Source organism: Paramisgurnus dabryanus, chromosome 16, assembly GCF_030506205.2.
Source record: "Paramisgurnus dabryanus chromosome 16, PD_genome_1.1, whole genome shotgun sequence".
Lineage (NCBI taxonomy): Eukaryota > Metazoa > Chordata > Actinopteri > Cypriniformes > Cobitidae > Paramisgurnus > Paramisgurnus dabryanus.
Genome location: NC_133352.1, coordinates 32,135,683 through 32,159,608, shown reverse-complemented (window position 1 = coordinate 32,159,608; position 23,926 = coordinate 32,135,683). Strand labels below are relative to the sequence as shown.

The 23,926-nt window shown below is 36.9% G+C and overlaps 4 protein-coding genes across 6 annotated transcripts in view; 1 reads left to right on the top strand and 3 right to left on the bottom strand.

Moving 5' to 3' along the window:
- Nucleotides 1-3,835: 3,835 nt before the first annotated feature.
- Nucleotides 3,836-9,601, bottom strand: tgfb5 (transforming growth factor, beta 5). Its single transcript, XM_065263949.2, has 7 exons — nucleotides 8,231-9,601; nucleotides 7,571-7,734; nucleotides 7,292-7,424; nucleotides 7,086-7,196; nucleotides 4,886-5,063; nucleotides 4,453-4,603; nucleotides 3,836-4,362 (listed from the first exon to the last, which is right to left on the bottom strand). The coding sequence occupies exons 1-7, from the start codon at nucleotides 8,577-8,579 to the stop codon at nucleotides 4,204-4,206; spliced, it is 1,245 nt and encodes a 414-aa protein (XP_065120021.1). The 5' UTR covers nucleotides 8,580-9,601; the 3' UTR covers nucleotides 3,836-4,203.
- A 3,417-nt stretch (nucleotides 9,602-13,018) lies between these two features.
- trmt112 (tRNA methyltransferase activator subunit 11-2) lies at nucleotides 13,019-14,128 on the bottom strand. 2 transcript variants are annotated; one of them, XM_065263839.2, is made up of 4 exons: nucleotides 13,916-14,128; nucleotides 13,690-13,803; nucleotides 13,477-13,569; nucleotides 13,019-13,356 (listed from the first exon to the last, which is right to left on the bottom strand). In XM_065263839.2, the coding sequence occupies exons 1-4, from the start codon at nucleotides 13,988-13,990 to the stop codon at nucleotides 13,258-13,260; spliced, it is 381 nt and encodes a 126-aa protein (XP_065119911.2). In that variant the 5' UTR covers nucleotides 13,991-14,128; the 3' UTR covers nucleotides 13,019-13,257. The 2 variants fall into 2 exon arrangements, with proteins under 2 accessions (XP_065119911.2, XP_065119912.2); XM_065263840.2 differs by having other exon boundaries at nucleotides 13,702-13,803.
- A 123-nt stretch (nucleotides 14,129-14,251) lies between these two features.
- On the top strand, nucleotides 14,252-22,086 carry LOC135745537 (uncharacterized). Its single transcript, XM_065263838.2, has 9 exons — nucleotides 14,252-14,620; nucleotides 15,087-15,258; nucleotides 15,340-16,632; nucleotides 16,718-16,857; nucleotides 17,284-17,485; nucleotides 18,759-18,863; nucleotides 19,409-19,593; nucleotides 19,681-19,822; nucleotides 19,923-22,086. Exons 1-9 carry the CDS (start codon nucleotides 14,462-14,464, stop codon nucleotides 20,543-20,545), a joined length of 3,021 nt encoding a protein of 1,006 aa, XP_065119910.2. The 5' UTR covers nucleotides 14,252-14,461; the 3' UTR covers nucleotides 20,546-22,086.
- atg2a (autophagy related 2A) overlaps nucleotides 21,594-23,926 on the bottom strand; it is a 39,023-nt gene continuing 36,690 nt past the window's right edge. For both annotated transcript variants that reach the window (XM_065275232.2, XM_065275231.2), the window contains exon 42: nucleotides 21,594-23,908. In XM_065275232.2, coding sequence (XP_065131304.1) covers nucleotides 23,672-23,908 — 237 coding nt within the window. In that variant the 3' untranslated portion in view covers nucleotides 21,594-23,671. The remainder of the gene's footprint in view (nucleotides 23,909-23,926) is intronic.

Sequence of the window (23,926 nt, the reverse complement as noted above, 5' to 3'; positions counted from 1 at the left end):
TTCAGTTTCATCCTCATAAGTGGGGATGCACAATGCAATAGATTTAAGATGCATTAGTACACAAAATATCTGCTCTTTTGTTTTTACACAGATCTGAATTTAATCTAAAATCTGGTCTTAATATAAAATCTAGCTGGTATTGCTTCAAGCTCTTGAAGTCGTCAGATTTTCTATACCAGTTATATTTGTTATTTAAACCCAATCTCAGAATAAACGTACAAAAGCTGTCACTGGGGCCGTACCATTCAAAAAGGTCCCAATAATGTACCCTTTAAGTATTAATATTATGTACATTAATATGTATGTTTTTGTAAGGGTACTGCCACAGTGACGACATTTGTACATTTATCATGGATAGTTTGCTTAGCTGATTTTCTTAAGCCGGGCTTTGTCCTACAGGATTTTGCACCGAATTTACCCAGATTTTCTCCCAGCAAGCAAAAACCGAGACAGTGAAATGATGGCTAACTAGACCCAATATAGTCTGGCTATGAGTAATCCACTTCTACCCTAAATAACCTTCAATTTGGTTACATGCCGTTTTTGCCAAAAAACTTGGAGAATATTCCATCATGTGAGCAAAGTCAACAGGTGTTCAAAGTGTTTGCTTTCATTTAGTATACATTTAAAACATGTAAAAGAATGGTCTATTCTTGTGCTATGGTTAGACGTCTATTAGACTTTCACTGACAGCCCACACAGCAAAAAATGATTTTCAAGAAAAACATTCTTAGTATTTTTGTCTTGTTTTCAGAAAAAATATAAAAAATTCTAAAATTAAGATGCTTTATCTTGATGAGCAAAACGACCAAACCAAAATATCACATTTAAGGGATTTTGTGCATAAAACAAGCAAAAAAACTGCCAATGGGGTAAGCAAAAAATCTTGAACATTTTTCCTAAACACTAAATTGAAGAAAAGTTTGCTTACCCCATTGGCAGATTTTATTGCTTGTTTTATGCACAAAATCACTTAAATTTGATATTTTTGGTCTAAAACTAGACTTATTTTCTTGGGTCGTTTTGCTCATCAAGAAAAAGCATCTTAATTTAAGAATTTTTACTGAAATTTTTTTTTCTTAAATAATTTTTTGCAGTGCAAATCTTGCCTTGTTTTAGCCACATTTGCTCAAACATGTTTGATATTTAGGATTCGTCAGGGGCGTCATGCACCATTTTTTTTTTTAAACCAACACCAAAGAGTTTTGGCTCTTTGCTCCCCCTACAGGTTAGAAGCGTAATTGTCCATTACCCACTGTCATAAATATTGAGGCATAGCTGGCTCTGATTGGATTGTAGGTCTGCCGTAAAGCAAGTTTTTGTAGTATTCACTCGGACTACAGGACCCCTACCCGACGGTTGGAAACTTCTTTAGTGCGGTTTTGGCCGATATAGGGCTGCAAAGCGAATGTGAAAGTGCCGTTCACCCTGTTTCGATTGGATGAATGACTGAAACTTTTTTGGAAGCGTTATTTTAAGGTAAAAAAAACTCTTTGGTGTTGCTTTAAGGTGGCACAGTGTGCACAGCTCACAGAAATTTGTGGATATACAGACATCAAACTAAATATTGTATAGCTTTCAGTCTTTTCCATGGCACTTACATTTGAAGAGTTTCGTTGCAAAACGAGATAACTTACTTTATATTTATATAACTTAATTTTTCAGAAATCTTGTTTTTTGGTTGTGCATTCAAATTAATATCAATTCAACTGCAGTTGGTTTGTTTTGATTTAAACCTTTATAACTTAAAAAATACAGCTAAGTAGCACCATAAAACAAAATAATAACATGATAACATAATAATAAACATGTTTTGACAAAAATGTTAAAAATGTTATCTCGTTTTGCAATGAAACTCTTAACTTCTAACAATCTGAACACCCCTGCTTTCATGCAAAAACCTCCAAATGACTTGTTTTATTGTATCATTAATGCATTTATCACAACAACTGCATTATCCTTTAAAATGTATGTAATTTTAAATTCATTAAGAATATAAACAACGAAAATGACTAAGCTATAGCCACGTGATTGGTTTTAATATTCAATAATGATTTTTTTTTAAATTATAAAAAATTATTAGAGGAACGCATATTGAATCAAATTTCACCTCATATTTGAGCATGTACTCTGGCGAACTTTGGCGTTGTACCAAGATGAATCTATAAATCTACTCGTATAACGTTGAGACTGTCACGTTTTAAACCATACATTTTCTACACAGAGGAGGTTAACTGCACATTACCTTACTGGGGTTTGTAAATGCTGTGAGCGTTTCTTACACGTTTTAATTCCTCAGATAGCAAAATGCAACAGCAAAGAGCCCGTGAGCGAGCTCAGACGCTTATGACGTCTGCGACTGCGCTGTCTACTCTGCAGCGCCTGCCGCCAGAATAAAGTAATGTAACACGATCAAAACAACGAAAATCTCTGAAAAGTGACAAGGATGCAGCACAGAATTAATAATATTGTGCATATTAAACGGATGATTAAAAGACATAACAAATAAATGGACGCTTCTTTGATTTTGAGGTTGCATGCAAAATCCATTTGGCTCAAAAAAAAAAAAAAACAAGGGGGCACGTGACCGCCCTCAGTTTGAATGGGCATGATGCCTCTGGGATTTGGGATGATCATGTCAAGACTTTCACAATAGCCAATAACTGAAGCAGTTATTACGTTTTAATTCTGTAAACTGAAATTGCACTCTTAAAGCCTTTTTGAAGTGTCATTAAAGTTGAATGCACTCGACTCTTGCTGTCATAAAAGCCAAAGAACCCAAAATCCTAAACAGTGTAGATTTATACAGATGCCCACGACTGCCATCTGTAGACTCACATGCTTCTGCGTAACTCACACAGCCCATTTAAGTTCACACCCCATGAAAACCATGAGGCCCAAAGCTGCACTCACACCCAGACAGCTCTTCCCAAACCACACGTTACTCAGACGGCTGATCTTCCTCTTTCTCCCCGTGAGGTTTACAGTTTCCGCTCGCCCACCTGCTTTTGCGGGGGAGCCGTGCTGCTGAGTCAATGTTGCGCAAGAGTTAATAGGTATTTTTGTCGATTCGTTTGGAGGTCCGTTATGTAATCATTTTTCATGGCTTCTCTCTCTCTCTGAGCCATTTTATCCCTTTTTTTGATAGGACTTTATAAAAGCTGTTTTCCTTAAGCGAGAGACCGAGGCATTGGCTCGATTTAGCCCTGGCAACCAAACACAGAAGCCCTGTCATTCCCTGCAGATCAGTCTCGCCGGCCACAGATAAACATTTAAACTGCAGGGAAAAACACTCGAAAACAAACTTTTAGCGCGATGCCTGCAGCTATAGGTTTTTAAAGGACACATTGAGGCTTCGTAGGTTTTCGTAGGGAGAAACCAAGCAATATGTAGGCCAAGTCAAGATTGTTTTTCATGTACCTCGCACAGATCCGACTACAATATATTGCTCAGCATTGTACCGTACTGTATGAGGGATATTACGCAAACCAAAGCGATCGCACGGCTCATTCGAGTCCTGCAGGCCATTTGCACCCAGTGTTCATTTCACCACAAACCCTGAACCCCATGCGTTTAAATTTGGCGTTCCGTGAGTGGCCGGTGTCTGGAAATTGTTCACATCCTGTTTACGTCGAAGGCTTTCCAACCTCGAACTGCATCTGGCTGATGAGTCCACCAGTCAAAACTGCATTTTCAGCAAGAGCGGACCACACAGTTATCGTTTGAAGACGTTCGGCCACTTGCAAAATGACTGAACCGTCGTTGGTCATCTACTGTGGGAACTAACTACTCTTACAATGATTAAAACAATAAAAAATGCCACAAATAACAAGCATTACATAATCGAAATTTATTGTTTTAAGGAAATAATCAAATATAAACTTCACCAAAAACTATTTACACTTGCAAATTGCAAAAATAAACAATTCTACAATAAACTTTGTTTGAAAACTATTGTTGGCGTATATTTTCCGAGTCACTGATATTGCTGTCTAAAAGCTCTTCTATTAAAATATGACCGATGCAGGATGTGTCTACTGTACTTAAGATGCTTAAGATATATGATATTCCTCCCGACAACTCCCCAAACTCGCATAGGTTCGTACTGTAAGAAATATTGTTCGTTATTTAAGTATTGTTCTTGTCAGTTGTGGTTTTACTCATCCACCTCTTCATCCGTATTTCTTTTCTCTCTCCGCTGCTTCAACGACACTTACAGGACCGGACCACCATGTTGGAGAGCTGTTCAACGCGAGGGGTCCGGCCTAGGAAATAAACGATGGTGAGGGGCTCCAGATCCTGTGGTACGCAACATGGAGACGCGGACGCTTCTGGATTCATCTTGTTATACAGCGGAAGAATCTGAGTGTAATAAAAGGCATAATGTAAGCTAAATGAATAATGCAATGCAAAAAAATTGCATTTTACAGACTTGGCAACCCAGATGCTCACCATGTTGTAGTGATTGTCTGTGCTCCACAGGTAAGGGCAGTTCCCTGCACAGAAATTTGCTTTGTACCCTTTCGGTTCGTGGATCCACTTCCATTTCAAGTCCCGACGGAAATCAATGTAGAGAGACCTCAGACAGCAGCCCTGGTCAGTCCTACGCGAAATCAAATGATTACTATAAGTCATCTATATTTTTCAGATTGATGTCATGTCTTCTCCAAAAGTTTGAACAGAGGCACAGAGACCTCATGTGGAAAAATGAGCATTTAATTCCATGACAGACTAAATGTAGTTTACAGTATTAGACATGACACTCCCCGGGCAAGTTATTGCATGTGTTGCGTTTGGGCATGTGAGATTTTGTCCATAACATTTCTAGCATTCAAGCAGATGATCTGAGATAAATGCATTTGATTCATTCAATCTCTCTCCATACCGTGAGCATATAGATGTGTTTGCCGCTGATCTCTTCTTGCGGTTTTTCCTGGTTGGGTTGTCCAGGCGGTCACTGGGTAACAGGGTCAGTATCAAGTGTGGCGTTTTAGTGCTGAATTCAATCTGTCCTTTAGTCGCACCGGGTCTTCGGTTCACCTTTATGATGTCATCATCAATCCCTGGGGATATGGTTGAAGGGGAAATATAAAATTACTTATAAGCTGCATAAGCTTTTGCATAAAAGTTTTAAATACTGCTTTTGGACACATTGCATTTAATTTTTCATCAGTACTAAAATCGATTGATTATGCTTGAAGTTTATGCCTAAATGCTTTAAAATGCAGGAAGGAAAAGCAGCCAACAAGTGTCCTTTATATGTAAAAACTTATGTTCGAAAAGCATCTCAGGATGAACATCAAGAATTCAAGATCTTCTACTTTTGCACATAACTTTTTGTACAAAATGTTCTTACTTTCATTTGTTTAATTACATTTTTGGTGATTTTAAACAATTGTGGGAAATATTCAAAAAAAAATGTATATTTAATAGGCTTGCAATTTTCACATTGTATTATAAAAAAGTAATAATAAAATAAATAAAGGTACGATAGGCAGTTTTTAACCAATAGTAAGCTAGCTTTGAAAGCATATGATCCCACTTGTTCCAAAAAATGTGAACTCTGCTTTTAGCTATTTCTCGATGCAGACATTTTTTCTTTATAGCCGTTTCTAAGCCTCTGTTTTTACCTTTTCTTGTGCCATGTTTTGTCTGTTCAGGTCAGGAGAAATGTAAGGTAGTCTCTGTTTGTCTGCATCATGGCATAACAAAACATGCAGGGTTGCCAGATCTGCATAACAAAACCATCTCAATAGCCAATCAAAACTAGCCCTGATGAAGCTAGCTCAAATATCAAAACTTTGCTTTTATAAATAAAATCATATTTGAACGTGGATCACAAAATCAGTCATAACTTGCACGGGTATATTGAATGGGTCAAAATAATTTTTATGTAAAAAATCATCAGGATATTGAGTAAAGATCATGTTCGATGAAGATATTTTGTAAATTTTCTACCGTAAATATATCAAAAAGTATTTATCAGTAATATGTGTTGCTTAAGACTTTAAAGGCAATTTCGTTTTTTGCACCCTCAGATTCCAGATTTTCAAATAGTTGTATCTCAGCCAAATATTGTGCAATCCTAACAAACAAACCATATATCAATGGAAAGCTGATTTATTCAGCCTTTAGATGACATATATAACTCAATTAAAACATTTACCTTCATGACTGTTTTGATATAATATTACCTTAGAGGGACACTCCACTTATAGTCCTCTGCTATTGAAAGTTACTAAGGGGGCTATTTCCGGGCACTGCATAATATCATTGCACCTGCTGCAAAGATCCTTGATTATTACGCCAAAATGAGAGTATAGTTCCTAGTGATATCGGCCTAGAAAATCGTAACTTTTAATTTTACGTCGGTCTAAGTAGACGATGAAACTACAGAAGAGTCAAGTTTTAAATAGGTTTTTTTTTAGCATGATGCTAATGGTCTAATCAGATTCAATGGATTATGCTAAGCTATGCTAAAAGTGGTAGCCCCAGACCCGGAGATCGGCTAAATGAATTCCAAAACGGTAAAAATCAAATATTTAACTCTAAGGAAGCTGAAAAATGAGCATTTATTCAGAAAAAGTGGAGTGTCTCTTTAAGATTGACAGCTGATGAACACTTTATGATCCTGCACCTTCCATGAAAATGTATTTAGACCACTTTACTTAGTGATTGCTGTCAGGATGTGACAACCAGCATAACAAAAAGTATTTCTGGAAAAAATTGCTGTTGATTTTAGCATCTTCAGTGAATCTAGTCACCATTTGCCTCGAATTTGCTAAATTGTATTTTATCGAAAAGCTTTTTGAGGTCTCACCCTGGGATGGTTTTTAAACAGTACTAACATAATTTCTTATTGACAGATTTTTGTTCATTATTTAGTCTAAGTCATCCATTAAAAAAAGTAATAAAATGTTATAAAATGTTTTATTTAATTTATTATAAAATATGAAAAACATTGAATGCTGGCATATTTTGCAAACATTTGCAACATTGTAACATTTTACATCATGCATCATGTTTTTAAATATGACATCACATCAGTTTTATGTGTCAGGGTAAAATAGAAATAGGATAACAACCTGCAAACCTGGCCTCCAGCTCTTCGCTCTTGTTAGGGACGATGTTGTTTGTGGCGGGGACATATGTGCAGCAGGGACAGTGTACACTGATCTTAAGTCCAAGATTTCTTTCTGAGAGAGAAAAGAAGGAAATTCATCTCTTGAATGTTCCTCTTGCTTTAACATGCAGTAAATATATGTTCAAGACCCAGAATGAACTTACTGACCTCTGAACGCCATCCATTCCTTTACAGTCTCTGTGACGTCGACAGACAACCACGCCCCCTTGGCACGCGGATCGACTGTTCTAGAATCGATGTATCTCTGAGATGGAGCCCTCACATCATCAGATTTAAGAATCTATGGATGTGAGGAAGATTTATCATCTATTTTTTTCTCATCTGCTTGGGCCACCATTGGCAATAATTCACTTTTATGCTCCATGGACTTCTGGATAATTAAAGTCTTTGTTGAGTTATAACCTATTGTCTGGGAAGTTCACTCACTTGGTATATTTCCACGCGTTGCTCTGTCGTGCGCGCCTGCGGGTTTGGCGCTCTGAAGATGCGAAATTCTGCTTTAACCAAAGTGCTCGAGTTTCGCTCCACGTTGGTGACATCGAAACCCACCACCCTGAAGTATGGGCTGTGAGGACTCTGATTAATCGAGTCTGTGGGACAGAAGCAGGATTCAAGGTCTTAATGTTTACACACTGTGGTCTGAGTTTGGTTTTTAGATGGACCTCAAGGAAATAAAACCTGCTGCACTGCCAAAAACGGCAGATGCACTGACTAACCCCGTGAAGTCTTCTTAAGCCTCATTGAGACTCATTATTTAACTAAAGCTGCCTAACAGAAATTATCTTAGTTACATCACATTGAAGATCAACACTACTAACACGACAAAATAAAAATAAAAATTGTGCATTAAAAACAGAATTATATTTTTATAATGCAAAAAACATCCAAGTATGAGCTGTTTGTGTTCTTTAAAACTTTTTTTAACCAATCCCAATTTTTGCAAAACTTTTGGCTACATGGATACTAAAATAATTGTATGCATGAAGCATGGATGGCACAGCACTTTTGTTTGCACATTTAGATCCACCATGCATTCTTCAAACAGTGCATTAACAACTCGTGTCTAATAAAATCCAATGCACTCACTCGTTTCGGTGCGCTGTGGTATCATATTCACCCGCTGTACTTCTTTCGCATAGTAATCCTCTTCGCTGCTCTCCAGATCGCACGCGGCTTCGGCCTGGCGCGCGCGCTCCTTCAGCAGCTCTTTCGTGCTGTTGTACAGTAACATCACCTCCGTCGGTACCGACACCGGCGTCGGACTGGGATCGGGTTCCGGTGGACTTCGGATGCGCAGCTTACTCAAAATCTGCCCGCGCACCGCCTCGATCCTTTTGGATTTGTGGTCGTCCAAGTTGTAGGACTGGCACGTGGAGAATCCCTCCGCAGACACGGATAGTTTGAGAACCAGCAAAGCCAGATTGATGAACCACATGATTGATTTACAGGATGAGAGGATCTGCTGTGGGATCTGGGTCTGGGTTTCCTTGGAGAGCGCGCCGGCGCAGCGCGCGCAGTGTGGGACAAACCCAAAGTGCGTAGGTTGCGCTGCTCACAGCATGTACTTTACTTACCAGGTGAATGGACTAAACCGTTATATGCAACTCTTTCCTGCACTGCCTATGATGTAAATAATGCATATAATTTTATACGCTCACATAAAATAAAGATTTGCAAAGTGCGCCAAGTGCATTGTTATCTTCAAGTAAAAAGGAGTTGAAATAAAGGCCTAATCTTTGCACCCAGTACGATAAATATCTTAAAGCGACACCACATTGTGATATTAACTATAGGAATGTATAAACAGACCTTTTCATTGCTTTCCCATCACGCTTGCCTGGATTTTAAGTATTTACCGGTAAGGTAATAAACGGAATAGTCCCTCATGCTTGTCTGGTATCCAAGGATAAAAAAAGTGCTGCTTTGAATTCTTGCGGTTGACTTTGAGCTTCAGAAAGTACTTCTAGTTCTTTCTTTTAAGGTTGCTCTCCAGTTATTTTCCCATGACAGCTACACCATTCGATTAAAAGAGATCAGATCCCATTTTATTTCTCCTCGATTTCGGTTTCTTTCAGCACTGAGTCAAGCATATCTGTCGTCCAAATGTTCGGTCAAGCCGCTAAAGTTGCAATAGGAAAATAAAATGATCCCATGAAAAAGGATGATGTCTCCAACAGCGCCAGGTTGAACTGGACTTGGTATAAACAATTGTGACTCACAGAAATGCTAGTCTAGGCTGGACTAAGAATAATCCATTTAAAGCAGAGGGGGAAACGAGAAAACCATCAACACGTCAGAAGGTAAAGCGAGTCTTTGAAGGTGAGATTGATTTCACCACATCTATATAATTAAAAACACAACGCCCTTCTTTGGGGGTTTAAATCGACCGACATGTTCTTCCTACTCTCCGCCTTAACAAGTTGTCTCTAAAGTTTTGAGACCGTGTGTGTGCGCGCGCGTGCGAGAGAAAGAGAGATGGAGTGAGCGCGCGACACATACGTGTACTGATATAAGAGAGGCAGAATCAAACTAGTTAAATATTAATTCATGTTAAAATGACGTCACATGAAAACTTTTAATGTTTGGCCATTACATGTTATTTAAAGTTTGTTTTCTGCTTACTGTATTTAGTTCACTGTTGGTTGTGACACATTTCTAAAAAAACAACAATCTTTGCCACAATGTTTACTTGTTTATACAAATTCATAAGCATGCTGAAATTTGTAATTTCGTGCACTGTAAACAATAATTAAATATTTTAGGTTTAAACAACAAGAATTAACAAATCACTTCAACTTTCTTGATTAAGAGTTGGTACATTTTAAATAAGACAGTTAAGCTTAATTTTTTACAACTTAAAAAACCGTTTAGGCTAAATTTATTGAATAAAGTTGTTTAAACTGAAATGTTTAAGTGCAGCAATGAATTTTACATGTTAACCATTTAATGCCTTTAAACATGAATCTACTTGATATTAATATATATAAAAAAGAATAGACCAACCAATGTAAGTTTTTAGATACACCCTTCCTTATTTTCCTTGCACTTTCTTCTCATTTTTAATTACAGTTCACCAAATACACGATCGTTAATCTTTCAAAAACGGCTTCTCTTCACCTCTCTTTAATGACATTATTATAGTTTGGCTGGGAGGGCTGTAATTGAACTTCAAGCAAAGAGAGAAGCCTTGAAGAAATGAGATATTAGGAACCAAAAAGTAGACACCGGAGGGCTGGAATTTTTTAAGGGCTGATATAATTTCCAAAGCACAACTTTATTCTTGTTCAAGCATGACTTCAGACCTTCATCTTTATACTGGAACTTAAACGTGGAAAATTCCCGACGGCGAGTTGAACTCTCGAGCGCCATCTGGTGGCGGGTAAATGAAAACTGCAGGGCTGCTCCGGTGGTTAGCTGCGGTGTGGCAAAATGAGATGTAAAAATAGAGCATAGAAAACAGCATATCCCGTGCTTTCCTTTTAACGTCCCTTAAACTAAATATAGTATCCGCCTTGCCACGTCATCTTGCTTTGAGCTTTCTGTGTGATGTGAAAAAATATTTGGCTGCTCTACTCAAGAGTAACTACTATAGCTGACCTCAAGTAAACACTGAAGAGTTGCAACAATCCAAAATCCCTTTGTTGGAGAAAAAGTGTATGGGCATAAGATGCATTTTAGCAGTACCGCTGTATCATTATGGTTATATTGTTTTATCAAGTTATTTATTTATTTTACTTGAGGTATGATTTGAGACAAAGGTGTCAAATTTGAATATCAAATCCGGTCCCTATTAAATAAAGTTTAGACACCCCTGCTAATGCTATAGTAGTACCATTCTGAATCCCGAATAATGGAATAATGTGTCAGGGTCTATCTAGGTCAGTGGTTTCAAACTTTTTTTGTCAGCCAAACCCCCTCTTATTCTAAATTATTTATATGAAGTAAATATCTAAAACATGTTTAAATTTGACATATCTTAAATTTGCATGTTTAACTTTAAAAAAAAATTCCTCCCATTTTTAAAAAGTTTTTATGAGTAGTATTTTGGTTATTATTATATTACCTGTTGGACCTTCTAGTAGTACATTTTTTACACATTGTTTTGTGATATACTATTAACACATTATGTGCCATTTTGTGCTGATTTTTTGTTCAAATAAATTAAAGGGACAACACAAGGTGTGTTAAGTTGTTCCAATTATAACACAGAAATGTGTCAAGTTAAGGACAACACCTTTAATGTGTTGTCCTAAACTAGACACAACATGTGTTGTTGCATTAATCTGTGCATTTTGCCTGAGTTTCCTTTTTTTTATATAGTATGAAATATATATTTTGTTTGCGTTTGTTAGATTTTTTTAATTGCACTTTTTATTTACGCTTTATGTAGTGCTGTGCATTGATTAATTTAGATTAATCTCATACAAAGTAAAAGTAATTTTTCGCATAACATTTTGTTTGTGCTGTGTGTAATTAATATGAAGAATAAGAAACATTTACTTGTGTATATATATTTATTTATATTTTTATATATTCTATATAAATAAATAAAAATCATATATAAATAAAACATTTCTAAAATATATATATGTATGTGTGTGTGTGTCTTTAAATATACATAATATTTAAACACAGCACAAGCTAATATTATATGCAAAAAATTACTTTTATTTTGTATGAGATTATCACCCTTAATCTAGATTATCACCCTTAAGTAAGGGATAATATATAGGCAGCCGGTAGTTATCGGGATATAAGCCCCGACAGTGTGATCAGGACCCGACGCGAAGCGGACCCGCTTATTACACGGCTACTTGTCACATAAGAAAAAAAACGGACATGAATATGAATTTTAAACATTTTATTGGCATATTTGTTTTAAATAAACATTTTTATCCTTCCGCGAAACTTTGCACAGATGCATAAAATGATCGTAATACCTTATTAAGATCCTCTGCTTCATACTTGTCTGTCTCCATTTTTTCTCTTTTAGCCAGTCTTTGAGAAGTTTTAATGCCCATTCTGTATTTTTTTGTGTGTTGGCTTCGTAGCTGTCATGCTCTATTTTGTCAAGTTCAGTCTCAGTAAGCTCTCTGTGTCTTGTCGTGGTTGTCCAGTGTTTGTCACAAGATGGCGCCAAACAGTAATCTTTATTGGCGTGGAGCGATTTTACTCGTACAAGTAGTACCGGCTATGCGTTATTACTTTGGAGCGGTTATTATTTGAAAAGAACGAACCTGCAAATGTCTCAACTGACCAATCAGAATCAAGCATTCCAGAGAGCCGTGTAATAATCTAGATTAATCTATGCCCAGCCCTAGTTTTATGATTTAATTGTTTTTTTTTTATATAAACACACGAACCCTCGGCAGTTCCACCGCGAACCACTAGGGTTCGCAAACTTCAGTTAAAAAAACCCGGATCTACAGTAGATAACTAATATGTTTTGTTTTAATAATCAATAGGCTTTATGCCCAGCTGCACTTCTTCCTGTCTGCCATTATTGGACAAACTGATTAATCCAGGTGTGCCTGACCTCAGTAGTCCAACAACAATAATCAGACACACCTGGATTAATCAGTTTGTCCAATAATGGCAGACAGGAAACAAGGAGCTGGCTGAAGTTCAGGAAATAGTGCAGCTGGGCATAAAGCCTATTTAGATAAAGTTCTTACAACATAATGAAAAGACAAAATATTTTTATATTTAAAGTTTTATATTTTAAAGTTCATATCTACATTTTTAGAACCAAGTGTTTTCTTTGAAAGAAAACATATGCCTGCCATTTCTAATATTTAAGAATTACTGAGATTTCAGTTTAAATGGTGACCACAACTAAATGAAAAGACATGGTTTGATAAAGAATAACTAATACAAATGTATTTAATATTTAATAAGGTACACAACAGAATGGCAATTCAGATAAGAAACTAATACAAACAAAAACATTAGTTGAATCCACACATTCGTGGATTGTGATCAAATATTGTAATCTTTTTAATAACATAAAATTGCATCCAACAAACGTTCAGGTCCAGTACACAGTATAGACATTTTGTCTGGGATGCTGTAGGAATTTGATAACAGGGTGAAGAGTGTATCAGCATCACCTTTCACTCATCTTCATTGAGCAGCATGTTAGGAACACCTTTGGAGATGGGGAACTCTCTTCCAGATTCAGGACACTGTAAACATCCCTCTATAACCTCAACCTGAAAGTAGACAACACAATTGTCAGCACTTAATCATTTAAACAAAATACATGGCATGAAACTAGTTTGTTTCCCTATTTATTTATAGGAAAAGGCCTGGCACGACTACTGCTTCCTCACCTCCATCATAATTCTGTGAACTTTGCGCAAAAAATCGTCATCGTTTTCATAGTTTGGTATGAGCGTGCTGGGGAGGTCTTGCGAATGTCCAAGCTGTTGAAAAACATTTAAATACAAGTCAATATTGTTGTTAAAGAAAAACATCTATTATGACAAATTCTCTAACTCCAGAGACAAAACACGTAGTAAGTAAATAAATGTATGACTGAATACCTGCAAACTCACCCCTTCTGCTGCCTGGATCAAGGCACTCCACTCCAGCTTTGGAATCATCCGGGTAACAAATTGAGGATTAAACTCCACTTCATTCACTTTCACCTCTGTAGCCTTCACATAACAATAGAAAGAGTCATGGTTTAAATGCCGATTCATACTAAACGTTTCTGGATTATTTTAAGTGGGCTTGATAAAAAAAACTTTATAGAGCTTTCAAGCTTACCTTAATGATAAGCGGGTATCCTTTAGTTACGCCTTTTACGTGTGACGTTAACATGTTATGTGTTAACAGCTTCATTTTGACAGTACGCGTGTATATATTTCTGCAACAGATTACACGTGTTAAATTACAGAAGCACTAAATTAACTTACAAAAACATACGCATAAAACCACATGCGTCTGAAGGGATGACTGAGTGCAACGGCGAAAATAAGCACGGCGAGAAACAATACACTCATTTTTGGTTCCGCCTGAGGAACAATTTCAAAGTGCTTTTTGACAACAACAATAACACTAATAATAATTAAAATTTGAAACAATTATCTTTATAAGCGTTATTATAAATTATCTTTATAAGGCCGTTTTTCAATCCAAAGGCTGCAGCCTGCGGTGGTCGCATAAGCAGGCTGCATACGCCATCAAGCCTGGTTTATTTAAGTTAACTGAGCATTACATTTGCAAGTCATAAGCATATTACAACAATTTACGGTTAACTTAGAATAATAGTCAACTTTATAATTGTTAATATTTTGAAATAAGACAGTCTTGATGATGTATGCAGCCTGGAAATGCGACCTCCAGGGCTGCACCACAGCGAAACCCAGGGCCAGCGGATCTGTAAAGTCGCAGAGCCTTGACGTCACAGCAGTTTCCGGACAGCAGCACAGGACCGCAGTTTACAGAAAATCAACAATGGCAGAAAGCGTGGTAAGCTGTTTTTGTAATGTTTATTTTGTCAGCAATGAATAGGTTCAAACTGGGCTTTTAACTGTAGACAAGTTTTCTTAATCTTACGCTAATATGAATGATATATCATGGTTTGATAATGGCTGCACTCGTCACTTACCTTTACGAACTTGTAGCCTAACTTTCATTCTTTTAATTGTGATCAAATTATTGCTGCATGTTGTGTTAATAATTATGTATTTGGTTGATAACCTAACATTTGCTATTAAAAGAAAATAGTGTAGGTCAAATTTACATCACAAGTGGACCTAGTCACGTGACTCAAGTCTATAATATAACGCACAGTAATATAGGTTTAATTGGCATTATTAATGTTTTATGAATGGTTTTCTTTACATCAACGGCTGTAATAGTGTACAGTGTCTTGTCTTTTATGCTTCCAAAGTTTCCAAAACTAAGCAATGTTTCTCCATGTTTCCCTTTTTAGACCCATGTTACGATTCAGCGAGGGAGAAAAATACTTAAGTTGCAAAAATGCAAAGACTGTTGCAGTAGCTTCCACTGCCCTTTCTGCAAGGCCAGCGTCTTCAAGCCAGCACGACTTGCTAAATTAAAATTGCATCTCAAATGTCACTATAAAAAAGCAATTACACATGGTGGTATGAACAACACTTTATATATTAGCTGTCCAAACATACAGTGTCACAATTAATGACTAATATATAATTTTTTTCTTTTAGACTTCACCATTCACAGATGTGGACTGGGCTGTAGATCGACACTCCATTATCATTGCGTGTACTGCACGACTACAGTCCTGAGGAAAGAAGATTTTCAAAACCATTTGGAAGTCTGTAAACACAAACTGCATCTTCCATCAGCCACGGAAAAAGCTGTGACATCTGCAAAAACCAAAGAAACATCAATATCCTCTACAGCAATAGTGACCGCTCCAGACGTCAAACCAATGCCCTCAAATGATACCTTAGTAAATTTCAATACAGAAACAATTACACCAGAGTCCTCGAACAAGGTTCGCGTCCGACCCGTTGTCAAGACACAATGCCCGATTTGCAATGCCCTAATGAATAAATGCAACCTACAGAAACATATTGTTCGCAAACACACCGATGAGCCGAAAAAAGACTTAAACGCCACACTTCACCTCACCAGCCAGTGTATTGATAACACAAACGGCATATTTGCCGTTTTGAAAAACGCCAACGGTCGCTGTGTGCCACTCCACGTACAGTACAAAACATGGGGAGAAAATCACAGAGTCCTCTGCGAATCCAACGACTGTCAGGTAAACCTTGAACTTGCTCAGAGTAGCGGCTTGCCACCGCGCCAATGCAAGCACATTACGTCTGTGACCTACTGCCAGTCGTCTGCTGAACAGGTCTCGCTTACAGAAGAAACTTTAACAGAGATGGCGAGAGCGAAGTGGTTGAGCGAGGAAACCAAAAAGATTTGTCTCGCTCACCAGCAGCTTTCTGAAAGCAACTGTGTGCCGCTTTCTGTTCACGTTACAATTGGGGCCCTGCAAACCAAGAAATGCGTTTCGGTTTTCGAGTCCCACCACATTTTGGGCCGTGTCATGGTGGTTTATAAGACAAAATTGAACAAGTGGTACTGCCCCTGCGCAAAAAAGCGTCAGTCATGCATTCACAGATTTGTCGCCCACTGGCACCTGTTTCAGACCCATCCTGAGCTGTTTCAGCCGCCGGTCACGAGCACTGAAGAAACGCTATCAGAAGACCAGCATGACTTTCCAGAAGAGATGGATGACTATACCGTGTATCCCCCAAAGGATCATGAACTCAAAAACATGGTAGATTACATCTATCAGAACAAGAAGATACCTGCCAACCTACCGTACGATATCTGCGTGCCATCGACGGTGAGGAGCCACCCAAGATCGCTTTTGCCAAATGAAAATGTATGTCAGAGGTGTCCGGATGCCGTTCCCCTTAGTGACCCTATCCTGATAACACAGACTGCAAAAATACTCACCAACTGGAGTATTATTGAAGGTAGGGTATGAATTTATCCAGATGCTTGTGTGTTATTCGGCTATGCTGTCATGTAATGCAATGCAATGATTCTTTTAAATGTTAGATGTTGCCACCTACTATAAGCAGTGTCCAGAGTGTGAAATGTGTTACCGGTACCAAGAATGGAAAGATGGCCTACATAACTTCAACGATGACATCATTCTCGACATCCCCTTATGCTTAACCTTGAGGAACCTCTTGCAGGTGACATGCAGGCTAATATCACTTTATGAACATTTTAAAGAGGGGTCAGTTTCACTTTACAGGGTTTAGATTAAGCCAGGACTAGGCCTTAGTTATTTTAAGTCATTTATACAAACATACATTACAAGAAAACATGTACATCTTGAGACAAAACAATGGCACTGATATATTTAAGTTATGTGCGTGCAAGCTGTTAAGACAGCTCAAATATGTATTTTAGTCTGCCCCAAAATGTCCCAGTAAAATATACAATTTTATTAGATTTACAATATTTTTAAATACAATAAAATTTGCAATAATGCATTGTACTATATTTTATATGTAAGCTATGTATTTAATAATTTTTTGTTTTCTGTGTTTTTCCATGTAAAGCTGCTTCGAAACAATGCAACATTGTAAAATAAATGATACTTTTTTTTCTCTTAGGTTCATACTTCAGTCAGCAGAGCAGTGGAGTTTTTGCAGCTCATGACAGGTGTGGCGTATCCACCAGCAAACGCTGTCCTGCGTGCATATTTACATTTTGAAGCTCTTACAGAGCATGAATACAAGTTCTCGTGTGTTTCCTGTGGAGATCATCCACCTGTGGTCATAATGGGTTTACAGAAAAAACCTTCACAGGTTTCAGGTAGGACAATTGTAATACCATAAATTGAATAAAGTTTACTAGGTTTGCGGTTTTATTTTATTTGTGTAGTGGGCAGTGCTCCTCCATATGGCGGAGACGTGCTTTTGGTGATGTGAGTTCAAATCCTGGCTCGATGTCCTGCCGAGCACATCCTGACAAATCAGCTTTTTTATTAGTAAGGGGATTTCTAAGTGGGCTATTGACACAACATTTTCCACCAGATGTAGCCATCAAGCCAAATATTGAATTCATACAAATAAATCAGAACATTTAAGTATACAAGTTGAGTCATAATAAAGAAAGTGAAATGACACAGGGAATAAGTATTGAACACTCTTTATTTAATACTTTGTAGAAAAGCCTTTGTTGGTGATTACAGCTTCTAGATGCCTCCCAGCTATATATATATATATATATATATATGAATAAATAATCATAATTTTTAGATGTATTGTGACCATTTCAGTACTCAGTGTCTGTTGAATTTCAACAAAAGGCCACATTGAGAGTGACATAACGTCACCCAACAGAAAATCTAAAAGACTGAGAGCATGACCCATGGAAGATTTTTCCAAATAAATAAATTTTTAAAATGTTTCCTAAAATACATGTAAAAACATTAGTGTTTCGGTGTTGAGAAATGAATTTAAACTTAATTGTTTTCTCTGCAGTATTAAAGATCAGAAAACACTGCATCATTTTTTGACAGTGTTTTAACCATTCATCACTTTTATTAAGAATTTGGCAAAAATGTTGTTGGTAGTTTACAGAATAAAAACCAAAATGATAATTTTACTTTAACACATATCTATAAGAAGTATATCTCAAAAAACTGAAAGGGACTATTGAAACACTCTTAATTTTTTTCGTATATAGTGCTGGGCAAAGATTAATCGCACACATAATAAAAGTTATTTTTTTGCCAAATATATGTGTGTGTGCCTTTTAAATTTATATATAATATAGAAGAAATTATAAAAATATAAATAAATATATACACACTTGTAAATGTTTCTCAAATATATACATGAATGTGTGTATTTATGTTTATATAATAATTACACACAGCACACACACTTTTATTTTGTATGTGATTAATCGGGATTAATCTTTGTCCAGCATTGAAGTAAGTCAATTATTTTCCTGTAATTTTTCTTCGCAAAAAAAATAAATAAATTTGACTTAAAATTAAATTGAATGCCGTTAACTTATTCTGGTTGCTTTTTTATACTTTCTTTTTAACAAGTTGCTGCTTGTCATCTTATGTTTACAGAACGTGACATTGAAGAACCCCCCGAGGATTTTAAAGGGGAGGTCAATGTGGAAATATTCTGGGAGGCTTTGTCCAAGGAGATGATTGCTCAAGGATTTGTTGCAAGTACATGCATACATTTAAAAATTTCAAACAAACACCAAAACAAAGTATTAATATTTAGGATTCTTCAATATTTATTTATTCATTTCCTCAAGTTAATTAAAACCTGTATAAATGTCTTTGTTTTGCTTAACATAAAGAAGATTCTTGTAATCGAGCAGGAAACAGGAGCACTATTGTCTTTCATAATAGGAAAGAAAAATACTATGGAAGTCATTGGTGCTTAAAAATGTTTTGACTACAAAGAAATGTATACAGTTTTGAGTGAACTATCGATTTAATATACTATTAGGTACAAAGGTGTACGTTATGAAAGGGTACAGTACCACCCTGGTGACAGCTTTTAGTTCACTAATTTATGAGAATATTTTAAATTTCATGTTAATTTTTCAGATAAAAATTTTAATCTCATTATGTTTGAAAAAATAATAGAAAAAAATGAATTAAATTAGAAACATGCAAAAATAGAAACTTTTTTTATAACTTCTGAGCTCCTCTGTATATGCAAAATAATTCCTTAATTTTTATTATTTTGTTGCCGTTTGCAGATGATGGTTATAATCCACTTTCAGTTCCACCATCCTTTCACTTTTGGGCTCCTTGGATTGGCAGGAACACACGGCGCTCCGACACGGTGCTAAACACAGAGTTTGAGAAAGTTCGAGTTTCCAATTCTGCATCAGAGAACTTGATTTCAGAAGACCGGCTTAGAGACGAACTTTTCAAACAGAAGGTTTGTTTACGTTCAAAGAAAAAAAATACTTGTATTTATTGAGAAATTCATATGCTGTTGAATTAGCCTTCATGATCTTTTTGATAGGTTGATGTTTTGCGAAGCTTGTGCACAGACTGCGGTTTGGAGTCTACTGGATCTTACAGTGAACTCCTACTGAGATTGTCAGAAGACATGAAGTCTGAGGAAACTTATAAGAAAGTCAATGAGAAGATCTGGGCTCCATCCGGTAAGCGTCTTTTCTGATATACAGTGTTTTGCTTTTGAGGAAAAATATTTTAAAATTATTTGAACCATTACTATTTTTACACAAATTTTTTGTGCAATAGGAGGGTGGGGTGTGATCATGTGTCCCTGTGGGATTGTGTACAGTCTGAGAAACAATCTGCGAGGTGAAACTCCTCAAGACTTTGCAGATTTGTTATTGTCATGGAAACACATGCCAAACATCATCATTTATGAGTCTGCACACAGTCTAGCAACACATACGAATCAAAGGGCACCGGAACAGGTACCCATCGCTCCATTTGAAGGATGCTTAGCGGAGCCCACTCGAGCTAATGTAGATCTGGCCAAAAGTGGGCAGTTGAATGTGTCGCTACCTTGGTTGCAGAGCAAGAAGGCTGTTGCAGATGTTTACGGACATCCTGTTACAGGATCTTCTGAACGTTATGTGCTGTACGACGAGATTCATGAAGGAAATCACAAGGACATTAGCAATGTTTTAAGGAACGTTACATCAGTCCCTCAGCTTGACGGAAAAGTAAACAGCCGGATCGTAGAGCAACTGTTTACAGAGATGAAGAAAAACAGCTACTTTTTGAGGACGTCTTCACCATCAACGCAGCTGTTTCAGATGAGGAACATCATTCATCATTATAATGAACACAAGAACAACAAAGTGATTGACCGGATGGGAGGTCTGTGTTTGCTCAATCTAGGTGCTGTTTAAAGTTTCTGCACATAACTTTTTTTGACTACCCAAGTTAAATGGGTGCATTTTTTTATTTGTTGAAAGTTTAATTGAAGGTTAAATTCAGATCTTTAAAAACGCACTGTTACCTTAATGCTACAGTTCACTTAAATATGAAGTCATAACTTCCTCATGTCATTCTACGTTCACATGCTGTTTTCATGTGTTTATTTTCAATATAAGGTGAACACAACTTTGTCTTCATCCTGGCACTGTTTTGCATCCAGTTGCACATCCCAAAAATAAAGTCAAGGTACAAAAGTAAATTTCTTAAATGTTTTTCTAATGCACAATTTATTTTTTTGTATTAATTTGTTTACGCATTGTCTTGGTACTATACAGGTAATTCTTACAGCGTGTGATATTGTAATTACAGACGTAATAAATGTACACTGGTAGCCACAAATCACACAGGCAACCAGTCACAACCATCAATACACAACATGCATGTTCTTACACACACTCACTCCGAACACACACTGTACACATAAACTCACAAAATACCCAAAACTCACATCCCGCATACATTATACAATTAATAAAGAGAAAGAGAGAGAGAGAAAGGGCATCGAATGATCAACATCACCTTTACATTTCATTAGCCAGAAATACAAAATAAAAATGAAAACAAGGCGGCATTTAATGAAATGAAAGCAAGCATGTTTGGTTTGGAGGGAAGTTTCTAAATTAAGGGTAAAGCACACAAAATTAGTCAAGGACATGTTAGGGTCAATTAAGAGTTTTGCTTAAAGGAAAACAACACTGTTTTTCAATATTTACAGTTCTTACCTCAACTTAGATGAATTTATACATACCCATCTTTTTTGAATGCGTACACTTAATCTGTGTACGGCGAGTCGTACATGTGTTAGCATTTAGCCTAGCGCCATTCATTCCTTAGGATCCAAACATGGACGAATTTAGAAGCCACCAAACACTTTCACGTTATCCCTTTTAAACACAAATTAAACATAAATGGATAAAAAAAAGAGAACTATATTGTTTGAGCGAGAGGGGGAGTTGTCAGGAGTGATGTTGTTATTGCATGCCGAAGTGCTGCAAACTAAGTGCTCTTCCACCTTACTATATAGTTCTTATTTTTTATCCGCTAACAAAATCGCCACGTTTTATTTTGTGCCACCATACTTACTTGTGTAACTACTCATGTAACTTTAAATAGGAAAACATGGAAGTGTTTGGTGGCTTCTAAATTCATTGCTGTTTGGATCCTAAGGAATGAATGGGGCTAGGCTAAATGCGAACACATTCACGATGCACTGTACAAAGATTAAGTGCACGCATTGAAAAAAAGATAGGTATGTATTAATTTGTATAAGTTGAGGTAAGAACATAGTAAAATATTGAAAAACAGTGGTGTTTGCCTTTAAAATAAAAGGCCTATTTTGGGGAAAGTCAAGCACATTTGATAAATGTTATCCCAAAAATGTTGCTCTGCTTTTTGCTGATTTTACTACTACTAAAAAAAAGAAATGAATGCAATCCAGTAACTTTTTTTTTTTACAATAATATAGCAAAATAAATCACTGTATTACAGTATAACTAAAATCTGTATTGAAAACAGTTCAAGGTAAAATGCCTGAAAGCATTTAGTTAAAGGGACACTCCACTTTTTTTTAAAAAAATATGCCAATTTTAATAAACATTTAATTTTTACCGTTTTGGAATCTATTCAGCCAATTTCCGGGTCTGGCGTTACTTTTAGCATAGCTTAGCACAATCCATTGAATCTGATTAGACCATTAGCATTGCACTCAAAAATAACCAAAGAGTTTCGATATTTTCCTATTTAAAACTTGACTCTTCTGTAGTTACATCGAAAAATTAAAATCGCTGCAGCAGGCGCAATATTATCCCCTGCTATTGACAGATCCTAAGGGGACTATTTTCAGCTGCTGGGTAATATCATTGCACCTCCTGCAGCCATGTTACGGCAGCACAGTCCTTGATTATTACGCCAGAATGAGAGCATAGTTCCTAGCCATATCGGCCTAAAATAAAAAAAATCACAACTTTTAATTTTCCGTCGGTCTTATTACACGATGTACAGTAACTACAGAAGAGTCAGGTTATTTAGCACGATGCTAATGGTCTAGTTAGATTCAATGGATTGTGCTAAGCTATGCTAAAAGTGTTAGCACAAGACCCGGAGATCAGCTGAATGGATTCCAAAACGGTACGAATCAAATGTATAACACTAGGGGAGCTGGAAAATGAGCATATTTTAAAAAATAACAATGGATCTCTTTAATTTATAGAGGGGTGATGTACTTTTGTCATTTAACTAATGTAACATTGCTAATTTTGCATTTTTTATTTTCTATAATGCTTAGGTATCATGTATGTCAGACATGTTTTCATAAGAAAAAAATGCATTCTGAAACATAGTAAGTTACAAATAAAAATGGGCTTCCCTTACTAATAAAGACAGAAAAAGTTAGAGAGAGAGAGAGAGAGAGAGAGAGAGAGAGAGAGAGAGAGAGAGAGAGAGAGAGAGAGAGAGAGAGAGGGAGAGGGAGAGGGAGAGGGAGAGGGAGAGGGAGAGATTTAAAGTGTTTATGTTAATATAATTATGGCACTAGGACACCAGGAAATTCGACTGTGCTTAAAAACACAATCAGAGGTCAAAGAATCACTCACAAAATTTAGTAAGGCCACCAGAATATAGTCACGTAATGAGCGTTTTCACCTTACCTAAATCAGAGATTTGTTAATCTTCAAGTAATACTTTTCAGGGGAAATATTGATTCAACCCAATGCTGAATGAGTAGGGAAAACATCTGGTCTTGAGCTCACAGGTAAACCGTGTTGCAAACCGATATGATTGCATACTTCTTTATACACGTACGTCAAGATGAAGACGAGCTGCACTTGGCTATCTGGAGAGATTCACTGTAGCAAAGTGCAAAACGAAAACATTTGCATTGCACAAGACAAAGTGTGCAACCGTGAGGAAGCTATTTAAAAAAAATGTCGAGTTTGTTGTCCTATGTTTTTGCATTGGTGCTCACAGATAAACTAACATTCATACTTCGCTTCAACATTCACGCTAACAAAAATCTGACGACTTTTAAGTCCACGTCAATCTCATTCTTGACCGTCTTCTGTGCGCCATTTTAAGAAGTCCTCTTTCCGGGCATCCGGTTTAATTTGGTTCCTCATGCCTCCGAGCAGGTTGGATGTGGCCTCCGAGGCAACTATTAGGGGGCGGACGACCGTGGGTGGGATTTGGCGCAAAACCCCACCCACAGCTCCGGGAAGACCTTTCTGCTCGTGCCCGCGAGATGCCACATCGCACAGGGTGTGAGCTGTGTCAATCACTCCCTGTAAAAGACAATATGA

What these genes read in the sequence shown, in the direction of transcription:
- tgfb5 (XM_065263949.2), bottom strand. Translation starts at nt 8,579, where the DNA reads ATGTGGTTCATCAATCTGGCTTTGCTGGTTCTCAAACTATCCGTGTCT. An exon ending in AACGCGTGGAAATATACCAA is followed by an intron (nt 7,425 to 7,570) that starts GTGAGTGAACTT and finishes TCACATCCATAG; the next exon opens with ATTCTTAAATCTGATGATGT. An exon ending in AACACATCTATATGCTCACG is followed by an intron (nt 4,604 to 4,885) that starts GTATGGAGAGAG and finishes GATTTCGCGTAG; the next exon opens with GACTGACCAGGGCTGCTGTC.
- trmt112 (XM_065263839.2), bottom strand. Translation starts at nt 13,990, where the DNA reads ATGAAGCTGTTAACACATAACATGTTAACGTCACACGTAAAAGGCGTA. An exon ending in CAGAAGGGGTGAGTTTGCAG is followed by an intron (nt 13,570 to 13,689) that starts GTATTCAGTCAT and finishes GTTTTTCAACAG; the next exon opens with CTTGGACATTCGCAAGACCT. An exon ending in TTCACAGAATTATGATGGAG is followed by an intron (nt 13,357 to 13,476) that starts GTGAGGAAGCAG and finishes GTCTACTTTCAG; the next exon opens with GTTGAGGTTATAGAGGGATG.
- LOC135745537 (XM_065263838.2), top strand. Translation starts at nt 14,462, where the DNA reads ATGATGTATGCAGCCTGGAAATGCGACCTCCAGGGCTGCACCACAGCG. An exon ending in CAACTGGAGTATTATTGAAG is followed by an intron (nt 16,633 to 16,717) that starts GTAGGGTATGAA and finishes TTTAAATGTTAG; the next exon opens with ATGTTGCCACCTACTATAAG. An exon ending in AAAACCTTCACAGGTTTCAG is followed by an intron (nt 17,486 to 18,758) that starts GTAGGACAATTG and finishes TTATGTTTACAG; the next exon opens with AACGTGACATTGAAGAACCC.